The sequence below is a fragment of the Gallus gallus genome, chromosome 1 (assembly GCF_016699485.2).
Source record: "Gallus gallus isolate bGalGal1 chromosome 1, bGalGal1.mat.broiler.GRCg7b, whole genome shotgun sequence".
Taxonomy (NCBI): domain Eukaryota; kingdom Metazoa; phylum Chordata; class Aves; order Galliformes; family Phasianidae; genus Gallus; species Gallus gallus.
Genome location: NC_052532.1, coordinates 174440916 through 174463660, shown reverse-complemented (window position 1 = coordinate 174463660; position 22745 = coordinate 174440916). Strand labels below are relative to the sequence as shown.

The 22745-nt window shown below is 41.2% G+C and overlaps 3 protein-coding genes across 16 annotated transcripts in view; 2 read left to right on the top strand and 1 right to left on the bottom strand.

The window, feature by feature from the left end:
- FRY (FRY microtubule binding protein) overlaps positions 1-17702 on the top strand; it is a 244941-nt gene extending 227239 nt beyond the window's left edge. For 11 of the 14 annotated variants that reach the window (XM_046909845.1, XM_015278600.4, XM_046909844.1 and 8 more), the window contains 7 exons: positions 2037-2186; positions 3562-3660; positions 4122-4205; positions 10850-10867; positions 13441-13551; positions 15493-15686; positions 16243-17702. In XM_046909845.1, the coding sequence (XP_046765801.1) occupies positions 2037-2186; positions 3562-3660; positions 4122-4205; positions 10850-10867; positions 13441-13551; positions 15493-15686; positions 16243-16501 (915 nt within the window). In that variant the 3' untranslated portion in view covers positions 16502-17702. The remainder of the gene's footprint in view (positions 1-2036; positions 2187-3561; positions 3661-4121; positions 4206-10849; positions 10868-13440; positions 13552-15492; positions 15687-16242) is intronic. The other 3 variants (XM_025146835.3, XM_025146834.3, XM_003640579.6) reach the window with 1 other exon arrangement.
- Positions 17703-18694: 992 nt separating this feature from the next.
- ZAR1L (zygote arrest 1-like) lies at positions 18695-21095 on the bottom strand. The gene is made up of 4 exons (NM_001171543.3): positions 19918-21095; positions 19649-19741; positions 19420-19494; positions 18695-19016 (listed from the first exon to the last, which is right to left on the bottom strand). Exons 1-4 carry the CDS (start codon positions 20506-20508, stop codon positions 18873-18875), a joined length of 903 nt encoding a protein of 300 aa, NP_001165014.3. The 5' UTR covers positions 20509-21095; the 3' UTR covers positions 18695-18872.
- Positions 21096-22589: 1494 nt separating this feature from the next.
- The window catches only part of BRCA2 (BRCA2, DNA repair associated), a 36750-nt gene continuing 36594 nt past the window's right edge, over positions 22590-22745 (top strand). Inside the window, exon 1 of the mRNA NM_204276.3 lies at positions 22590-22744. The gene's annotated coding sequence lies outside the window, so the exon portion shown is untranslated. The remainder of the gene's footprint in view (position 22745) is intronic.

Sequence of the window (22745 nt, the reverse complement as noted above, 5' to 3'; positions counted from 1 at the left end):
ACAAGGTCATGCTACTTTTAGTGCCAGAGTTAGTAATTGATCATAGTTTTGCATTATATTCTTCTTAGCATGCATATTTGAGTGAAGTATTTGCGAGTTAGCCAAATGTATGCTTCAAATTATTTTCTATCTTTCAGAGCTACAGAATGAACTTCTGGCCTCTTTTTATGAGTAAAGGAATGGGCAACTCTTTATTATGTTCTGTCCCCCCTGTTGTTCTTTCCCATGGGCTACTTCTGACAAATCTGAAAAGCACATCAGCCATTTACATTATTTCTATGATCCGTCTCCTTCACTGCCACAGAATCATAAGGACAGTTACTCCTCCCCAGGAAGGGGTTGTGGCCCTTAAACAGGTTACCCAAAGGAGCAGTAGAAGCTCTTACAATGGAGTTTTCACATCACACCAAGACAAAAGCATGGCTGACTAGATCTAGTTGTGTTGGCAACAGTCCCACTAGATGTTCTCCTGAGGTCCCTTCCAATCAGTAGGTCCAGGACTCTGCTCCATGATGCTGCTTATTAAATTTCTTTCCAGTTCCATGTTCTTAGCTCTTCTATGTTGGTTAGGATCAAATCTAGATCTCTTTCCTTTGGCAGGAAATATGTCAGCAGGTTTTACTAACAGTAAAAGTAGGTATCTTAGAAGATACCTAAGTAGTAAACACACAGCTGTCACCAAGCACTGTGATTGAGATGATCTGATAGTTGCTCATAAAAATAATTATTTACCTGTTTTTGTGGTAATAATAAATGCCCCTTGTCTCAAGCACAGACTCAAGTGCAGCAGAGAATCTGAGCTCTGTGCTAAGTGACATTTATAGAGCTTTGTTGATGTGTTGAAGATGGTAGAAAAATGCAGTAAGACAAACAGCAGATCCTGACTGTGAACAGGACTGGTTCAGATGCTTTAGACAGAAGTTCTTAAGTTGCACTGTAGAGAAAGTTTTTCTTTACTATTTTATAAATTTATGCCTGTAATGTGATGGTTGTTACAGATTTTTTTTTTTAAAGAGTCACTCGATCCAATAGTGTCTCTTATCCATAAATTCTGAACTGAGCTCTCTTGATTTTTAAGTACTTCACATCTAGACCCCAGAACAGTAGGACTAAAGGCCATTTGTATGTCTGTCACACAAACAAGTGTTTGGGAAGCGCTTTCCTCCAGTAAGGAATGCTTACAGTAATGCAGGTCTTAACTTACCTTCCTCAGAGAAGTACCTACAGTTATATGGGGTAAAATATAAAAATGTTGTATATTTTTATTTTGAAAAACATTTTCATCTTATTCTTACCAGCTGAGCAGTTGGCCTTAGTGAAATATACATTAGTAAAGAAACTTGTTCTGTATTTATCAATACAATTATTTCATGTCCTGTGAGACTGAATATTTTTATTTGTTACTCACTGAATATATTAGCCGCTGAAAAGAAAGTGTCAGCATTGGAATGGCTATGATGGTTCTGGAGGACTGTGCTGTTTAAGGACTCAAAATGACAAAACATGAAAAGAAATCTTCTGAGAAGAATAATTCCCGGATGCAATGCAGTATTTTTGGAGTCCTCCCAAACAACAGCAAACTTTTAGAAAGAAATGTTTCCCCCCAGGGGAAAGCAAAAGTTCTTTTCTGGTTTTTCCATGCTGCTGTTTGGCATTAGGATGTACATTATATTGTCTGATGAACCACTTGACATGGAATGCTAACAAAACAATGCCCGGAATGGACAGAAAAAGTAATGTGCTGATCAACTCTGTTAACCCTACGCTGGCAAGAAAACTACGTGTGGGTAAAAGGCTTTATATATAATGTTTACAAGAAAATATTTCAGTAGCAGATGATTACTAACTCTGCTGTACACTCTCTCCAGCATAATGATGATTGTTCTGTATCCATGAGCAAACAATGAGTTCTGCACAGGAAGATGACCTCTGTTGCACATTAAAGTGTGTGCATCACACAATAATAAGAAAGCATGCAATTTTCTTTATAAAAGAACTGGAGTAAGGAATATGATAAACTGCATTCTGCTTTACAGAATATTCAGAAAAGATTCTGCTTCCTAACGTGCGATGCAGCGAGCTACTTGGGAGACAATCTGCGAGGAATAGGCTCCAAGTTTGTGAGGTCTTCTCAGATGTTAACATCGTGCTCAGAATGTCCTACTCTTTTTGTAGATGCAGAAACGGTGAGTATATTCTTTTCAAAAACTATATGCTTCATGGCATTGTTATTTCCCTGCTTCATGTAAAGGCAATTCCTGTGTGGATACATCAAGAGAGTACCCATCTCCCATCTCTAATTTTTCTTTTTTCTCTTGTTCTTAAGCAAATTGCCATTAAGTTCTCATACTCTTTTACTAGGTAAGTACTGGCAGATGGGCAGTACAATGTGTTGAGCCTGCGTGCCAGAAAGCAGTATAAAAGAGGTGTCTGCTCTGTTTGCTTGGCCGCACAAATGGCAAAGGAAAAGCTGTTTTTTACATAGTTCATCATGGCTTCATATGTGATAGTAAAAAGATTGTAAGAAATATACATATGTCGCTCCAAAAGTTATGCCTCCTGTTTTTTTCCATGAAAATAACAATAGATACAAAGAGTACAGTAACACTACTTAATAGAGAAAATTCTCAGCTTCAAAATACTATTTTACAACATAGTCACCACCACTAGCTATGCATTTTCACCAGTGATGAACAAGAGTCTGCACGCCATGCTCATAGAAATCTGCACCAGTGGAGGTGACCACTGTTTGTCACTTGCTGTGACAGCAGTTCCTAGGAAAATGTTACCCACACAATTCAACTTTATCCATGCTGACATCTGCTGTTTGGTCTCCATAAACATTCAGCAAGTGTCAGTGAATGTCAGTGGGTGCCATGTTCTCATGGAGTAATTCAGCCTTTGCTTCAGATGTACTTCCATGTCAGATGCCATTCTGTCAGACTGTCCCTCTGCTGCCATCTGTCACGCGGTATCAAAATGTGATGGAATATTGGTGAGGAGGTTCAACCACATGTGCTGTATCACCAACATCTGCCTCTGTCATGGGCCAACATCATAAAGTAGGAGGCATTACATTCAGAGCAGCCCTTGTACATTAGTAATTGAGGTGACTCTTCTTACTGTTTTCATTCTGGTCCGTGTTTGTCCAAAAGCTTCAGGACAGTGTGACCTCACGTGGGAGCATTGCTTCTTAAATGTAATCTTAGGTCTGCTTTTGGCCAGCTTTTGTGACCACAAAGTACTGTGCTTTACATCATTAGAGAGCTGTAGAGATTAACCAGCTGAGCCTTGTGCAGTGTTTTTGGTCTGTTAAACACAGAATACAACTTCAAGTCCAAAGTATCATAGGTGTACCTGTTGCCAATAGGCTCTCAGTGTACTCTTCTATTTATCTATTTTTTTCATAAATATAAAATCAAGCAATTTTCATTACTGATGTCTGTAAACAAAAAATGTCTGTGTTTTGCAAGGTATTTTTTCTACTGTATTTCCTATTCCGATAGTATTTTTATGCCCTTATAGCAACATTTGCTAGCCTCTTTTATTTCATTTCTCCAGCTTCTCTCTTGTGGCCTTCTTGAAAAACTGAAGTTCAGTGTCCTAGAACTGCAGGAGTACCTAGACACATACAACAACAGAAAAGAAGCCACTCTCTCGGTATGCTGGATTGTGCTTTGTGCTGCTGTTCTTGTTTTTCTATGTCTATATTGACGCTATGTCAGGAGACTGCAGGTAGTGTCAAATTGTTTGACATTCAATAAAAAAGCATATTTCAGATACTGGATCCATTTCATGTTTCTTCCTGAACATATAAACCAGAACTTAAAATGTATTAAGTTCTTTAATTTTAGAAACATCAGCATGTTTAATACTCCCAATCTTTCCTTTCTCCTAGTTAGTAAATAATTCTTTCTTTTTCTTGTTTTATGCAATTCAAATATTAATACTACTAATAGAATGCAAAATTGCAGTTGTTTAAATTGTACTCAAAGCAAATAGTCTGTGTGAATAAAAATCAAAATTGCAAAATTTTATGTGCCATGTAAGCAAAATACTGTTACTGTTATGCAAATCAAGCTAAGGGCCTTATTCATATCTTTTTTTCTTTCTGAAAACAGTGGCTTGCAAACTGCAAAGCAACGTTTGCTGGGGGCTCACGAGATGGAGTTATTACCTGCCAACCAGGAGACTCAGAAGAGAAGGTAATGAGTGAGAAGGATTATTTCACTCCTCTAAAGTGATATGTGATACATCTTGTTCTTGGATCCCCAAGGTCATGGTGTGCTTCCCCCTTCTCTCACTGATTGGCTTTGGCATAATCCAGTTTTCACACTCAAGACTCAGAGGAATTGTTGTTGCCTCAGTCCTGGCCAAAGGAAATGACAAATTTTCAGAGGCAACATTTATGGCTTCCTATTCTAGACAAGGAAACAGAGTTAACCCTGCCTGGGTTGTGTGTGCAATCCATTTCAGAGAAGTCATTTTCCCACAGCAGTCTGTCTCTGAAAATCAATCCTGATGTATTGTGCTTCCACATTATTCCCATTTTTGTCTACAGCTGTTACAGACTCAGCCTACAAAACAGAAAGACTTAGCTGGTTGAAATCCACTTACAGTCATTATTTCATAACTGCTAATGTAAAATGACCAGTTAAATTATTTATGCTTTAGGAAAGCAAAGGCAAAATAGCTCTTCTATCATTTCTAGACACAAGTTTTAAACACAAGTGTGTGTGTATATATATATATCCATATATATTTAGTGTATTAATCCAGTTAAGAAATCAGTCATTTCAGAAATCAACATGATCCACTGGTGTGCCTGTGATGTGATCTACTACCTATAAGAAACAGGTGATGTCTTTGTGATGTAGAGTGAGTTGGGAGCTGTTATTCTGTGGGGTTTTTCCTTTTTGGAGGAAAAGGAATGAGAAGATTGGAAAAAGATGAGGATGAAGAGAATTAGCCAAAGTCAAGAAATAGCAACAGCATGTAGAAAAAAATAACATCTCCTATTTACATGTCATTATAACCTTTTATAAGCTATAATACATCTTCAGAACTTTTTTTTTGAAAGACATTGCTTTATGGTCATGTTGGTTTTGATTTGTTTATCTTCTCCCCCAATTCATTTTGTCTTTTTTTTATTTTAACCTCTCTCATTCCATCTCTATGTATTTTATCTTCCAGTTTGACCTCAGTTGCGTTTGTTTCTTTGGGTTGGTTTGATTTTGTGCCACTGCTCAATAATCCTAAATCCTTGCCATCCCTGCATTTTGGCTTCCTTGATTTTATTAGCAAATATAATTTGCTAATAAATCCTCTGGCTATAATCACGGGTGGTGGGAAAACTATTCAGTCTTCCCCCATCTGGCACTGGCACCAGCAAAAGTTACACATGCCTTCCTACGCATTTAAAGAAGATGTTGTCTCTTCTGTAATTGTTACGGTGTGCCAGGATGTCACAAGTGAGATATTCTTACATCTATGAATCTATGAAAGAGGGGCCTGCTACTACCTCTCCTGCTATGTAGATCAGGGGAGGGCAGTTAAGTATACATGGTGAGGCACAACAACTGGACTGTCTGTGTATGGTCTCTGCCCACTGGTGCACAACGCTCTGAACAGTGGCTTCAGGTAGTAGGTGTTATGTATGTTGCTGTATACAATTTGTTTATACTCTTCATCCCTATTTTGGTAACCCAAGAAATGGGATGGAGGATCAGACATCTTGCTGATCATCTGCTTACTTTCTTTTTTGAAAAAGTACAGCAGAGAGAATGCTCAAGAGAAGAAATAAAGTATGAACTGAGCTCGTATATAACTGGTCTAAAGAACTTCTAAAAGTTAATAAATGTTCTATTTGCGTGTTTATTTTTTTAATTAGGTGTTCTTTTTCTCAGATTTAAATGTGAAACCAGAGTCAGTATTCTAACTGCTTATCAAGCAGACTGAAAAAAAGGGTTTCTCACTCCTGCAAGAATCCTTGATCTATCCCAGCCATGGTCTTTCAGCCCAAAATATATTATTCCTTGGAAGTTGACAGAATGGTAGGTCTTTGATCAATAGGCGTATTTCTTTCTTACCCTTCTCAATTCCCCTGTCAGTTGAAAACAGCTCTTCCCAAGGGTACTTTCTCATATATAATAATCAATTCTGTTTACTCAACAAAAGAGTGGGAAAAAGAGTCCAGGGAAACTGGGGAAATGTCATTAGAAAGAGAATAGGATAAGTGATTTTTTTTTTAATTGAGAGACATTTTTTTCCATGCCTTTTCTTTCATGTTCTCTTTTAGCCTGGAAGGCCTAAGAATATACCAACTGCAGGAAAAAAAACATCTATCTTACAGTGGTAGCCATTAGGGAACCTGTCTGAACTCAGACTTACTGATAGTTTGACTAAGGCCTGAAATGCTGCTTAAAACGTCTGACATAGGAAAAAAAAAACTGCCTGGCTAAACACGAATAACTAAACAAGAAACCAGGCTACTTCTGAAAAGATTCAGAAATAATTGCAAGGAAAAGGAAAGCAATACCTTGTTCTATGGAGTGCAGAAATCTAGGATTCTCAGAACCACCCCACTTCTTAAAAAGGTTGAGGTGAAGATAACACAACCTGCAGACGAGACAGACATAAGACCAGATTCAGTGTTGCCATCAGGAATGCATCACAACTGGCTTAAATGGGTTATGCTTGCCTGTGTGCACAATTCACTTGGCACTGGTTTCCCTAATCAGATCTTAGTTCAAAATAATTGCACATGATTTGTTGACTATTGTTGCTGTTGCTGAAAATAGGCAAAGGCCTATTCCTCATTTTGACATTAAAGAAGATTGAAATAGAAGCTGTCAAGGCCAGCTACTGGAGCTGGAAAATTGGGTAACAGCTGAATGTCCCAGAATGCCTTTCCACCCCTTATTGTTGCAACAGATTGCATAATTGGTCCATGTCTCTGATTTGTAAGCTACAATGCTACATTCAGTCATTTGATGCTGTAGAATCTTAAGCGCAGAGGGGTTGACTTATTGACAGATTAACTGCACATACTATTATGCTGTCTGTCCATTTGTAACAGATGAGTAAATCTACTGGTACATTCTTGCTCCCTACCAAATGGAGATTTTTATTTTTTTATCTAGCCAAAGACTGCTTTGAGGTTTTTTTGGTTTATTTTTTATTTTTATTTTTGAGAAGAGATACATGGGAAATCCTATTTTTATAGTCAATTATTAGTGGCTAACTCAAATAAGTATTTGGCTCCTAATGAGACATTCAGCTTACTCTGCAAGTTCAAAGTCAGTATACACTTTCCTTAAAGCTTTCTCATTCAAAAGATCACAATCTAATGAGTGTAGGCTGTACAAACTCAAGCTGTTATACAGATATTTAAAACACACTGCATCCCATAACACTTTGCTGGAAAAGTTGAGAATGTGGCTTTTGCTGTGGGTTTTCCTGTTGCTGAAGGTTCAATGACTCTGGGCCACCAACAAGACTGAAGATCTACATCTTGACATCGTAGTAACCTGGAGTTAAGCTGAGTCACAGTACACCTAAAGGCAGAGTGAATCTCATTATTAAATTAGAAGGTTGACTGGAAATTAGATTAGAAATTTCAGTTTCTTTATACTATCTGACCACTGTTGGACAGATCCATGGACTCACAATAAGCTCAGTTTGGCTCTTGTGGATAGCTTTTCTTGAGGACCACAGCTGGTTTTTGACTTTCTCCAGATGGAACAATTTCTGCTGTCCTTCAAGTCCAGTGGATATTGAAAAATGCAGCAACATATATTGTATCTCTCTTTTTCTCTCTGATACAAATACATTCATATATATATATATTAACTTTCCAGTTTGTGAGGAAATGCTTTTGTCTGCTGCAGTTTCAGATCACATAGAGTACCCCAATAAAATGCACTTGCAATTAAAAACTTTTGCACAGAGCAACTATTTTGTTATGATGGGACTCTCCTGTGTCATTAGATGACTGAAGGCTATGCTGCCATCAAAGTTTTAATGTCTTAAGAAATAATTGTGTAGCTCTTGTCTCTTTATAGTATGTAAAAATGATTCCTTGGAAAAAAGCAAGAAGGAAAGCCAGTGATCTAAAGATGAGTATTTTACTACCTTCTGTTCTGCCAATAGTACAGAAAAGTAATTCTTCTTCCAGTAGTAAATCATAGTGTTGCTGTTTGAGTGGGAGTTGAGGGTTTTTCTTAGCTAGTGATCCAATGACTCTAAATATTTGGTATAGTCATAGAATCATAGAGTGATAGAATGGCTTGGCTTGGAAGAGACCTTATAAACCATCCAGTTCCAACCCACTCCCATGGGTTCCTCCTACTAGATCAGGCTGCCCAGGATCCCATCCAATCAGGCCTTGAACTGCTCCTGGGATGGGGCATTCACAACTTCTCTGGCAGCCTGTTTCAGTGCCTTACCACCCTCATATGTGACAAATTTCTTCCTAACATCTAACCAAAATCTCCCCTTTTGTGATTTAAAACCATTCCATCTTCTCCTATTACTATCAGACTATGTAAAAAATTGATCTCTCTCCTGATTGTAAGGTCCCTTTAAGCTGCATGAGGCCTCCCCAGAGCCTTCTCTTCTCCAAGCTGAATAAGCCCAACTCCCTCAGCCTTTCTTCATAGGAGAGGTGCTCCAGCCCTTTGACCATCTTCCTGGCCCTCCTCTAAACCCATTCCAACAGTTCCACATTCTTCTTGTGCTGGACACAGTACTGCCTGTGGGGCATCGTGAGGGCAAGTAGAGAGATACAGCTGACAAAGCCATTAATTGGGTATTGTCTATCACAGTTCCCTTACAATAGGCATTAAACTAGACACTGAGGAGAAAGTTGGAAGCTAGGAGCATTCTGCCCAGATCCACGGTACTGGAGACCGTATCGTAAAAAGAAATGTCATTTAGTCAAAAAATTATCTACTCAACTTCCAAGGAATATTTCATTTTTTTATGCTTAAGGAGTGAGGAAGAAAAGTTACAATCATGGAATTGGAGAGTCATGTTGAGTTGAATGAGTAGTTCAGGGAGATTTTAGCATATTCCTTGAAAGATCTGCATACTTTCTTCTGGTGAAGGAGGGCTTTACATATAAGATGAAATCCCAGTTCGCACCTCCTGCCCACTGCCTTCTCCATAATTTTTGTTTGTTTGTTTTCTTGTTTTTGAAGCAGTAAAAAAGTTTTTCTGTGGAAAAAAAAAAGACCATGGAATTCACTTGTTTTCTGCTTCCCCTCTTCTTGAAAGTCAATTCCATGGCACATTAGAAATTGTATCTGGATTCACTGTTTTTCAGAAGTCCAAGTGAAACTTGTTGGCATGCTGAGGTTCAGAGGAGCCTGAGGGAGAGGCAGACAAGATTTTAATATCACAAATGGGCACACCTAGAGCACAGTGCTCTGTCTGCTCTTGTCCTCTTCTTATTTGAAACATAGCTTTACAAAACTTAATTTTGATGAACTGCATGGAAGCCAGGATATACAGGACGGCTTTTAAGAATTCTAATACTCTTAGAGGAAAAACAAACAAACAACAACAACAACAAAACAGTTCAAAGAACATTAAAGGCTTAGAATGAAGCACTGCAGAAGTGTAAAGCTTAGCTTGTCATGGTTTTGTTGAAGGACAGTGCAAGATTTTGTATGTTACTTTTCATACATTTTTAATTGCAAGGCCATGGAGAGAAGCCGGACTGAAGTATTTTGTGTGGCCAGACAAAGTTGGCATTATTTGTTCTTTCACTACTTGATGCCTTTGCACTGATTTATTGAAGGTAAATCATTCTAGTAAGAATTTCATAAGTTTATTAATGTCATGTGCATACATTCAGGCTGCAGCCGTGCAGACGTCATTGTGGTTTGTTGGCTACAACACTGACATAGTTATTTTGTTCATCTAAAATATCACGAGATTATAATACAAATAAGGAGACCTGCATTAAACATGCACAAAATGTGAATGTGGTTCTTGGTAGGGAAAAGAGGAGCACTTCGTTTTTGAGAAGAGAAATTTATTTCTGAAACAGTGGTCCTTAATCTTTGAAATGCTAATGTGGGTAAATGAGAGTTTTTATTACTTTGCAACAAGACATACACTGACATTTTAATAGCTCCAGAATTACAAATCAGTGAATCATGACTGGTGAGAGAAGGGAATGCAGAACTGAGCACTGGCCCTGCCATGTAGTCAGACCAAACCGACATTTTCCATTTATTTTTTTCTTATGATTGTGTTAGCTTCAGTTATGTGTAAAGTGTTTCCATTGTAGTGTGCCAAGTAATGAGCCCAACAGCTTATCCTGCAAATTTCTTTAGATCTATTGCATCCAAAAATAGAAGTATTCCTAAATAATAAAATATTTCTTCAAAAAACCAAAACAATCGGTACTGTAAATGGCTTGAAAACCCTGCATAATGTTGGAGTACTTTGTAATACGAGCTCTTTACAATATTAAGGAAAGAAAATTTAAATACAAGTGTTATTTCTAGAATTTCCTAACCCAAATTCACTGTAAGCTCCTGTGCTTCTGAGCTGGATAAATCCAAACTAATAAATATGAAGGTCTAACTGAGGAGGATGTTGAGATTGTAAACTACCATTAGAATTTAGACTGTAATTTAGCATTAGAATTCAGAGCTTGATTTTATTGAGCGCTGTGCATGTCGTATGTAACATTTCCAGCCAGTTCCCGAGGCAAGCATTGCTAATACTGCTGACAAGTTATGCTGTTACAGATGGGCTGTGCTTCCTATTGCATGCATTACACTGACACTATACTTTCTTTCCTTTCCTTTTCTCCTGTGCCATGCTTGCTGTGTAGCAAATGGAATCTCTTGCAGTAAGTTGAAATTCTTTCATATTCTTTGTCCATCTCTAGATGGACTAATACACCCCAATTTTACTGTTCTACTTCTAAGCATGTTTTCCTTTTTTGTTGTAATTTTCTTGTAAAATATGTGGTTCTACATGCAGTGACTAAAATCACTTACTAAGATGTGTTTTGTGAAATCTAAAAATACAGTGCCAAAATTCTGACACTTTCATATGCTATTTCAAATTGTCATTTACATAACTTTGAAAATTGAGTCTTCAAGTGGTTATCATATGCTGGAATAGAAGATCACGTTCTTTAAATTCTTTTAAATTCACAAGTTTCAATTATTATGTGTGAAAAACTAAAAAATGTAGTTGACAGATGTTTAAAATTGTTTTTGTTTATATGTTGATGAATGCTCTTAGGTCAGAAGGAAAAAAATGGAGTTCTTTGATATGATAACTTCATACTGAATGAGCCAAATTTGAGCCTTCAATTCAACCTTAGTTTGTCTTAATTCAGGTTAGCAGCCAGCAGAATAGCACTGAATTATTGTGCCCTAAGGACTAGAAAATAGTGTATTACATGCCAGGCTATCATGAGATTTCTTAATTATGTTACACCGTGTGCTGGTTTTGAGTTAACTTCTACCTCCCTGACAACTTGAAGATTATTTGTGTTTACCTGCCAGTTAGATTTACCAGCTCTCCAAAATTTGGACAGAGTGAATTTGATCCCTTCTGGAGAGCCTGCTGTGTCTCTGCTACTGAACCAGGACCGGGAGCGGGGAGCAAGTGGGCCTCCTGGGCTGGTGATGTTGGCACCTTCCCTGGCTTCTATGCTCAGCTGTGGCTCAGGAGCAGCCAGAAGACAGAGAAATTTTCCAGGAGGTTCTGTCTGAAAAGTCAGTCTTCCTTGTGGGAGGAGGAAGCTTTGTAACATAGATGCAAGTTTGGCAGGGCTGTGTGGCCTCAGGTACAGAGAATGATCACTGAGCAAGTTTAATTAATAGACAGCATCCCTCATGCTCTACCTTTTGTCTGTACCGTGCCCATAATTCACTTCTGGCTGAGCAGGTTCCACACCACAGATGTGTGGGGCCAGGCTGACCCCCAGCACTTGGTGCTCCCCCCATGCTCCCACCTTCCTCCATCACTCTCCCATGGGATGGGCCGCAGGGACACCAGCTCTGCCCAGTTTTGATAGTGCTCTTGGTTGACTGTTCATAGCTAGGCAGGTGGTGCCCACCCTTTCCTGATGAACAAAGGTGAGACTTGCCATCAAACTGCTCTTTTGACCTCAACCCTTGGGCTTGTAAACAGATTTTTAGAACTGGAATGCTAAGGATGTGGTTCTCTTTTTATCTTATTGGTGAAAACCCTGACACTTATATATTGAACCACATTAAACAGTCAAAGTAATGTTTATGATGGTTTTAAATTACCTTTTCTTAGTATTTGTGCTGACATTTGCACTGACCTCAACTGAGCAAGTAGCTGAAGTACATGCTGGTAGCCAAGCATGTGAAGTCCATTAAGGAAGCAAAGGCATTAATAGAATCTTCTTTCCTGCCATGTTTGGCATGAAGCTCTGCTCTCATTCCCCCAAGTCAATGGAAACATCACTGAGCCTGCACATGGTCACTCTGCCTGTGGAGATGACAAATCAAATGTGGTTTGATGTCTGTAAGTCTTTCATGTAGAGGACTGGAAGCCTTCAGACATGCACTTGCAGAATTTTCACTTGTGTAATTTGCCAAAGATTAAATATTCCTCCCCTCCCCACCATGATCCATCTGTGGAACTGCGAGATATCCCCTCCTGGCAACACACACAGATAGCAGCACCACCAGCATGTTAGTTTGGTGTGTCTGGTACACGTACCCATTTCTTGTTACTTCAGAGTGTCCGACACTTCTTGTGTGGTGCTGCACAGTGCTCTGGAAGAAACAAGTTAGACTTCACAGAACAGTGTGTGCTTATCTGGGAGAATAAATTATAGAAGCTAGACATCCTCTTACACATTAAATTCTGTCCATCTGTTGTATAGTTTCAGTGAGATGCTGGAAAATCCATGAGCTGAAGCTTAAGCTGCAGAGCTGGCATTTCCTCTGCCCCACTCCAGGCTGGGTTTATTTGCTTCTGCCTCTATTCTCAGAGAAGCAGGCAGGAGCTTTGGTCCCTGTGGACAAATACTTCTTTGCTTCTCTCTTGGATTTCCATCCTCTCAGATGTGGTCTTTGGCCATCTCTGATATTTTAAAGAGTTTTATGTTCTATAAGTCAAGTCATTTCTCCCATATCCTACCTCTGCTTTCCAGCTGCAGTAGTGTCAGTGAAGCTAGCCCATACAAACTGCTTTGAGATTGGTGCTGACATGCTACTTGAGAGCTACTGTAATTTTAACTTTCAATGTCTTATATGATTTATCTGCAGAAAAACGAACATTACTTGGTTTCTGAAATAGTATATGATCATTCTTTGGTAAAATAACATTTTTTGAAGAACTAAACTATCTCAAATGTGTTTTATTGGTTATTAAAAACTATCCTGACTTACGGATCCTTATTAATTAGTTCTTCTGTAACTCTCTCCCTAGCAATTGGAACTGTGTCAGAGATTATATAAACTCCACTTCCAGCTGCTGTTGCTTTTTCAGTCCTACTGTAAGCTTATCGGACAAGTGCACGAAGTCAGTTCCATGCCAGAGGTACGTAGCCAACATTACTGAGTCTCAGACTAAAAAACACTGCTTACTTTCATGTTCTTACTCTTCTTTCCATGGACATGCACCAAAGGTTACAGGGTTCTACCCTGAATAGGAACCTTCAGACAGAATACTTCAATACAGCAGCATCCTCATTAAGGATTAGTTGAAATTGTGCATTTTTATAACTGACTGTACTTTAACAGCCTGCTTTCTTTCTATAACTTCGGTCTTCAAAAGTCATTTCAGTCACTGGTAATTAACTAGAATTATATTTGCAATCTTAATTTCACTCATGTACTTTATATGTAAGGGAGTGCTCACACTGTGTAAACATCTGCAAGTGAGTTTTTTCCTTGAGGCCTTAATTTGTAGGAGATTTGAGCTTTCTTCATACATGCAAGAAATCTCCCTTTTGATCATGACTGTTTTTTTGTTGATTTGTGGAGCATGACAATAACAAAGCTTGGTAAATTAATGCAGATACAGAACTGAGGTTGTGCCTGGAATCACATATTGTAATTTCCAGCCATATAAACCATCTCCGCTGCATGTACACAATACCAGAAATGTCTGCAGCAGCTTTACATGTTTTTGCATCCTCTCATACCTTTGGAAACAAAGGTCTTTAATGTAGAACTACTTTATATTTTGACTGCAAGTGTACTTCCTGATCGTGTTCTGTGGGTAACCAAACTGAAATCAGTTAAATTCTTCCCAAGAGTGTTTTAAAACATCTTTTAAAACTGTAGTTAACAAAATCCCATGATTGAGTCTTTTTCATTGTCAGCATTACAAACATTCTTAAGTAGTTATAACATAACAACATATCTTTTTCAAGGAAATTATTGCCAGCAGTGGCATAAAATACATGCTACTTTTGAAGTTATCTTCAAGGTTATCTCTCTAAGTTGAATGATCATCATTTCAGGAGAGACAGTAACATTAACTTGCCATTCCTTGTATATTTTTCTCCTGATTAAGTGCATATACCTTAAACTGCTGAGGGGAAGAAGTTACTGTATGTACTTTGCTTACGGCTGTAAAACAAACATTTAAGCGACAAAGCGAATGCTATGTCGTGTTCTAGTATATTGCAGATTCTCTAGTAAACAGAGATGGTTTGTTTTGTTAGTTGTGAGATGTGCCATAATAGTAGAAGTACTTTGAATACTGACTGTGTCTTAAGAAACTGTTCTCCAGGCTGTCTTGTAAGTAAGTGGGCTGCTTCCTTCTAAGAGAAAACCAGGTACTGGGAATCTAGTTAGAGTGGTTTAGATTTGAGAAATATCTTCTTTATTAGAGGATTGATTTCTATAACTGTTTAGTAGATCATTTTGTTAGATTAATTGTTATAAATAACACAGCCTATGGACATACAGGACAACAACAATATGAGGGACAATTGTTTCACCACAAAATTAGCCCATTTTGCTGGAGCCATGAGCAGTTATGTAAAATAAGTTCCATTTTTGGTTCATGTGACAGTGGTTATTTTTAATACACATGAGCATCTAAAGGTAGGTCTTTAACTTTTCAGCCTTCAAGAAAAGGACCATACAGTTCCAGCCCTATCAGCTCCTGCATGTGTACTGTAAATAAATAATATCAACGATAAGAGAATTAAAAGTTGTTTTCATGAACTTATCCATAGTTGTATGAAAGTAGATATGAAGTGGCAATGACAGATAGAAGATGTTCAGAAGTGCTCTTGCAAAAGGAGGACAAAATTACAACATGGTTAATCCTAAACTCAACGCTTAAAAATGTGTAGTTTGTGTTTTCTGTGTGCAGTACAGAGCACAAAGTTTCAAGGAATGTCCTTGTGTTAAAGTGGGTATTTTCTATAACCTGTACTGCTAATTAGAACAGATTTGAAATAACCACTCTTTGGTGCCTACGGAGAATGAAAACACACGTCTCACATCTTTCTCCTTGAAACAGCTGCTAAATATGTCAAGAGAACTGAGTGAGTTGAAGAAAAATCTTAAGGATGCTACTGCCGCCATTGCAGCCGAGCCTCTGAGCGTGGAATCTGAGCCCACCTTCAATTCTACAGAAGCAGCTATTCAGTCCATGCTGGAGTGTTTGAAAAACAACGAACTGGTTAAAGCCGTCCGGCAAATAAGGGAATGCAGGCAAGTGGTACTATGCAGTGCATGGTAGACTTTCATGTTATTAGATGAGCATGCACTTGTTATCCTCCTAACTTCATACTAAATGTAATGTGCCGAGTCACCCTTATTAATCTTACGATTCAGCAGATATGTGGGGCACTGATGTTATTAGCTTTTGTGGGGGTGTGCCATAAGCAATGATATGAAATCAGTAATACAAACACAGATGTTTACCACCGTGAAGATGTTTAACGGCATTGCGTAGATAAAAGTACTGCTGTGAAGCCCCAAGAATCTTTCTATATGTATGTCACTGCTATCAGCTGACGTTCAGTCTGGTTTCACTTCACTGATTTGAATGAGGTTTCTTAGCCTTTTATTTTTAGAAAATAGGAATTGTGCATTTGTGTGATTTCAGTGTCTGCTATCAATAACAATTGAGTGGCATAAAAAAGAGTGTTCCTTTGGCTTGTAATGTGTCCAGTTCTGTTCTCTTTGTTGAGACCTCTGTCACCTGGTTTCGGTCTGTGCTAATAACCCATAGTGATACGCACATTCTTTTCCTGTTGGGTTGTAGGATTCTGTGGCCCAATGACATCTTTGGAAGCAGCTCTGATGATGAAGTCCAGACGCTGCTGAACATTTACTTCCGGCACCAAACCTTGGGTCAGACGGGCACCTATGCACTGGTGGGCTCTAACCAGAGCCTGACAGAAATCTGTACCAAATTAATGGAGCTGAACATAGAGATCCGCGACATGATTCGCAGAGCTCAGAGTTACCGGGTCATCAATACTTTTCTCCCAGACTCCAGCGTTTCCGGCACAAGTCTCTGACAGGACTCTGGGCCCCTCTGTCAAGCTGGGAGTGCTGCCCTGTTGGAGTGAGGTGGCTCAATGTCTTCTCAGCCTTACAAAGGTTTGGTCAAACTGTATTCACTCTTGTTACATATAGGATTTCTTCTAAAAAGTTACGGGCTGAACTTCAAATGTGTAGCAATACTGTAAGGACAAAGGTAGCATAGTGCATCCAGGACAACATCCTTTGTTCTCTGTTGCACAAAAACCAGTTAGCATTTCACTGAGCAACTGCAACTCACTACTGAAGAAGTGACTTCCGTTGCATACCAAAGCCTACTACACTGAACAATACTTCCTTTATAGCAAATTAACTTTAGGTTGGCAGAAGTGCAATGTTTCCTTCACAAAATAATATTTTTTGTTAAAAAAAAAAGAAAAAACTTGTACATTTTTTCCTTTTTTTCTCTTATTTGGTTGAGTGAAAGATGGGCAGAATGAAGCTGGCCACGGAATCTCGCAAACTTGTTGGTCAAAAGCTGAGAGCCTGTGTGTATGAAACAAACAGTAAATGGACTACAGTTTAATGTACACTGTAATTTGAATATGATTACCGTATCTTAAAACAACGAGCTGCTATGAAGTACATTTCCCGATGTTACTAGGCTACTGTCTCTGAAGGTACTGGATCATATTGCAGAGGTCTGTTCTTAGGCCCCCCCGAGCGTCTTGGTAGATTTTCTGTTCTGTTGTTTTTTTTTTTAAGAACCTTGGTGGCTTTTTACTAGAGGGTTGCTTTTATCAATATATTTATACTATTAAAAGATGGTTGATCTAATTTAACTTGCCATTTTGTAGGAGAAAGTCCCATCGCAGTCAAATCTTTTGAACTGTATTGCATGCATATTTTTATTTAATATAAATTTTGAGTATAAAAAGTAAAAAATATTAACGTGAAATGCAAGTTCTCATGTTAAGTTTCTTTAAACAGATGTCCTATTTTATTTGTAATGTATATATATAAAAGTCATACCTGTATGTTTTTTTTCTTACATTTAACTGCTGTCCAGTGTTAAATGTATGCATGTAAATCTGATGCGCATCTGAGACACTTTTGTTCTGACAACTATGTAACTTATTCACTCTGTAAATACACTTACTGTTTTTGTGAAGTAATTTTGGTTGATATTTGGATCAGTACATCCATTTAACTAAAATATAAAAGTCATATATAATCACAGCAGAGTACTGGTTGTTAAGACTGTGTCCGTATCTGAACCTATATTGCTGCCGGTGGTATGGATGAGAAGCAGTCCCCAGAAGACACCTATTCCATGGCTTATGGTTAAAATTATTACATTGAAAGAGACCTGGGAGAAGTGACTCAGCCTCTGCTCTCAGAACACAGTAAAGCCCTCTCCCCCTTACCCCTTTTTGAGAATGCTTGCTTGATTTTAAGAGGATCCTCATCACAGGAAAATTCAAGTTGGAAAAAACTGGAGGAAGAACTTCAGGAAGAAGTCACCTTGCCCTACCTCTATTTGAAGCAGCAGTAGCCACGAGGTCAAGTTACTCAGGCATTTAGCCAGTTGGATCTTGAAAACCTCTGAAGATGGAGTGCACTACTTCCCTGAACAGCTTGTTATACTTGACTGTCCATATAGTAAAGCTTTTCCTTCCTTCTGAACCTCTTTTGGCTTCTGCCCCCACAAAGCCCTAAAACAGCACAACAGTAGCAACATCTTAACTATGCTTCTATAAAAGGTTTTTCAAGAAGGATTTTGTTCCCATTAATTATGTTCAATTACTCACTACCTTTGAGATACCATGCAAGACCAGAATGCTCTTCAGTTGAATTAAGCAAAGACAGTTGTAGCATAACAGTTTCTGTAGCTGCAGTGTCTACAGACCAGAAAACTCATCTCAAAAAGCTTCTGAAGATATGCCAGCTTACTCTTCTTACAAGGTACAGACAATATTCTGAGAAACCTGCTACCTGATTTTTAAGTATACATTTGCTAAGGGGGAAAGAACCATGCAGATACCTTTACCATAATCGCCCCTCCCCCCAAAACCTTCTTCCACCCTAGTTCAGTTTGAGTGAAAGCTGTTTACTGCTACATATTAAACCTTATCCAAAGGTAGACTAAAACCAAACCCTATGTGGGAAATCAGGTTGTTTCTTTCCAGATACGCTTTCCTCCTTGATCACAGCAAGATGAAACAAGCAGGTAACAAATCAGTGCAAACTTTTATTGAACTTTAATTATAGCATATATACAATAAAGTTAAATATTTTATAAATAACACAGAAGTCTTCATCCATTATCCAGTGCCAGGTCAAAAGCCTAAGGTCAAAACATCACAAAAGACTGACAAAGTGCAGAGCACAAATTGGAGGGCACACAAGTCAGACAATGTACTTGAAGCTGTAGGTGTTATCACAGGACAGCCTCTTGCCTTTGCAACGGCCACAGAGTTCTTGGCGATGAGGTCTTGTGAGATCAATGTGCCTTTTCTTCTGAGGGCAGGAGCAGCGAGTCTTGAAGCAGGTCTTAAGAAATGAGACAGTGGGAGCTGATCAGAGGCATGCATCATGGCAAAGTGACAGTTGGTTTCCCTTAATCATAAGAAGGTACTTGAGCTGATAGGCTTAAAAGAGCTTTTGCAATAAACCCCGTGAAGTTAAGCTGTAAAAGCTTCTCACCTAGAAGTACAACACTACCGTGCACATTGCTAATGGGATGCTAGATGGTATGAACAGAAATCTGTTCAGGTCATAAAAAATAATCAACAAGAATCTTCTTGATCTTGTTCATCAAGAAGATGAATCCTATGCCATGACCCCTTTCCTAAAGTCTTTCTAGTTCTGACAGAATTATCTAAGTAACAACAAACTATCTGAGTACATGATCAACTCATGCAGTCTTACCAAAAAAACGAAACCTGTAGCTCACCTGGCACTGGATTGCCTCCACCCGATAGGGATTGAAGCCCTTCTGGCATTTGCGGCAGAGCTGCTTGAAGTACACCTGAGAAGATGAAGTCTTCAGTGCTTTACTCAAGACACTGAATACCATCACCCAACATTTGTGCCAAAACCATGACTGATTTCTCACAGATGGAGTGTCGCACCTTAGAAGTGTCAGGAGCAAGACAAGGCCTGCTTTGTTATACATAAAGTACCTTGTTACTCCCGGAGATGCACCACACGTAAGCACTCTCCCATCTGGTCTTGCAGTCCTTGCAGTGGAAATAGCCGTACTTCTGCTCCAAGAACTGCGGAGAGAGGTCGCTCAGCATCCTCCTGCCCGCAGCACCAGCAGCCTACAGGGGCGGAATGCTCACAGGGCAGCTGCTACCGCCGGGGCTGAGGGGACGGGGCTCTCCGCTCCAAAGCGCCACCACAGGGCTCATCACCCCCCGGTCCCCGTCCCTCCCCCCGCCCCACGCACCTGGAAGGCGGCCCGACGCCCAGGGGCGACACCCTGCTCCCGCGGCGCCTCGGTCGGAGCCGCAGCCTCCGCCGGGCCGTCCCGCTGCTCGTCGCTACGGCCCTCCGCCTTGTGCTCCTCAGGGGCGGCCGCAGCCGCCGCTTCGTCCTCTTGGTGCGCCGCGGCCTCGGGCAGCGTGAAGAGGCGGGGGTTCAGTAAGGGCGAGTAGAGGGCGAGGCGGCCCCGGGCGCGGGCGGCGGGGGTGAGAGGGCGGCTGGCGGGAAGCGTGCGCGGCCCCAGCGAGCACTGTACGGCGGCGTCGGCCCGCGGGTTCACCTGCACGCCCACCTCCTTGGTGTTGGCCCGGCGCAGCCGCGGCGTCAGCCCCGGGCTCACCTGCGACAGCAGCGCCTTGAGCTGCGCCCGGCGGCAGCTGTCCAGGTAGTCGGCCGACAGCGGGGTGGGCGGCCCCACGGGGAAGGGGCTGAGGCCGCTGCTCTTGCTCTGCTTCCAGCTCGGCTGCTTCGGCGTCAACTCCCCACTGCGGTTGGGCGTCAGGCCGCCCCTGAAGCCCTGGAACGAGCCGAACGGAGGAAAGACGAAGCTCTCCATGGTGGTACCTGCAGAAAGGTCAGCTAGGGGCGGCTCCCGGGCCTGCTTTTATCCCGTCTGCGAGCCGGTGCTAATTGCTGCTAATTGAGGAGGCAATTAGGCGCAGCCTGTGTTCCTCCTGCCCTCCGTCCTGTTGCTGAGGGTTCCAGGGCCTTCACATGGCAGCTCTGCCTGGTGGCTGAAAAGAAGGGAACTGAGAAGCTAAAGCTGACAAAGCCCCGATAAACTGACGGTGCCACTGGTGACCGAGCAGAGAATGCGGGCCATTAATCTTTTACAAGAAGTCTTTGTCGCTCCTAAAAGGTTTTAACATCCCCATTACTTAAGGATCGTCTGCATACTGCTTTTCCTTAGCTGTGTTGTTGTGGGAGATGGGGCATACTTCAGCTGGTACAAAACCCCGGAGGGAAAGCAGTTCGATTGGGAAAAGTGGCTTAATATCTGTATAATGAAATAAATTACAGTTATACGGGCGCCTTCGTATTAGACTAATAGTCCTTCTGTCCTGATTGCATTGCTTTAGTAACGTCAGTTCTAAAATAACAGAGTTGACATTATATAATTTTTCAGAGGGTGGTGATGCACTGAAACAGGTTGCCCAAGGAGGCTGTGGATGCCCCATCCCTGCAGGCATTCAAGGCCAGGCTGGATGTGGCTCTGGGCAGCCTGGTCTGCTGGTTGGCGACCCTGCACATAGCAGGGGGGTTGAAACTCGATGATCACTGTGGTCCTTTTCAACCCAGGCCATTCTATGATTCTATGAATTAAATTCATCAAAGCTGTGTATGTGAATCTGTAGAGACTGTAGAATCCCCCGCACCTCTGGACTTGCTGTGGTGCTCCATAATTTCTTCACACCACCCCTCATCTTTATATAAAAGCATTGCATTATAGAAGCCGTGGAGCAACAAGTCTGGAAGAATCGGTAGGGATGATACCTTTAAACTCCCACTCTGTAGATGAGAAAGATCCATTTGAGTGCCTGAATTCCTGGTACAAAACTTTTTTTTATGGAACACAAAGCATTACTTTTCAGGAAATACTCGTAGCTAAACACAAGATGGGTTGAGGTTAGGTGCTGTTTGGTTTTTCAGAGCACCATCCATATCAAGTGAATGGAAGAAAACAAGATATCAAGGTGACCAAGGTAGAACTTATGACTGCAGCCTGGGTGGGAAAAATATAGGATGGAGAATAGCATAGAACGTATGAGCCATCATCTGAATAAATGGTATGGCTTCTACAGTGCTATGGGAAGAAGCAATAGTTGCACCTGCACAGCCTTCTGCGGGATTAAAAGAAGTTTGTTGGAAAGTGAAGGGACAGAAAAATTGAAGAGAAATGTGAATGTGAAGAGAATCTGATGAGGATGGCACATGAATAAGTGTGACAGAACTATAGAAGAGTGACTGGTATGGAGAGGCCCTTTTATAGCACAATCTCAAACTCACGGAATGACAGGATGGTTTGGGTTGGAAGGGACCTCAAAGCCCATCCAGTCCCAGCACCCTGCTATGGGCTGCCGGGCACCCAGCAGCTCAGCCTGCCTGGGCCCATCCAGCCTGGTCCTGAGCCCCTGCAGGGATGGGGCAGCCCCAGCTCTGCGCAGGCAGCCTGTGCCAGGGCCTCACTTGCCACAAGAGCAGGTGGACAGCCGGCTGGCATGGAAGATGTTTAACTCCAGAGTGGTAGCAGGAAGAATTTTCCATCTGACTTGAAGCTGTTTTATGGACTCCTTGCTGAGGCTAAGAATCAAGAGTCTGGGGAACGGACGTGTATGCAGAGGATTATAATGCTTCCTGTAGCCGGTGAGTGCGCGGGGGGGGGTTGGTATCTCATCAGGAGAAGAACAGTGCGCTGTGAGAAACGGGTCATGCGGGAAAGCAGGTGCAAAAGTCACACCGTCCCGTGTCAGGCACACAGAGCCACATCGCGGCTCCCGTGCTTGGCGGCGCTCAGTTCGTGAGTTCGGCGCTGAGGGAGGAGCGAGCGGAGCGCCAACCGGCCCGCGGCGCTGAGGGGCGGTGGCCGTTGCGCCGCCTCCGTCCTCTCCGCGGGGAGGCGGGCACGGCGCTGGCCGCAGCGCGCATGCGTCGTGAGGCGGTGTTGGCGCCAAGCTTTGAACGTGGCGGCGCCGCGGGAGCGCGCAGTTCGGTGTGGCTGTGCCGTGCCCGCGGGGAGCCCCGCGCTTGGGGCGATGCTGCGGTCCCGGAGCGCTCCCGGGGGCCGGAGGGAGG

Bases quoted from the DNA above. Each gene is read 5' to 3' on its own strand.
- ZAR1L (NM_001171543.3), bottom strand. From the start codon at position 20,508: ATGGAGAGCTTCGTCTTTCCTCCGTTCGGCTCGTTCCAGGGCTTCAGG. The intron at 19,495-19,648 runs GTACTTTATGTA...TCATCTTCTCAG, and splicing joins GCATCTCCGGGAGTAACAAG to GTGTACTTCAAGCAGCTCTG. The intron at 19,017-19,419 runs GTGAGCTACAGG...TCATTTCTTAAG, and splicing joins TGGAGGCAATCCAGTGCCAG to ACCTGCTTCAAGACTCGCTG.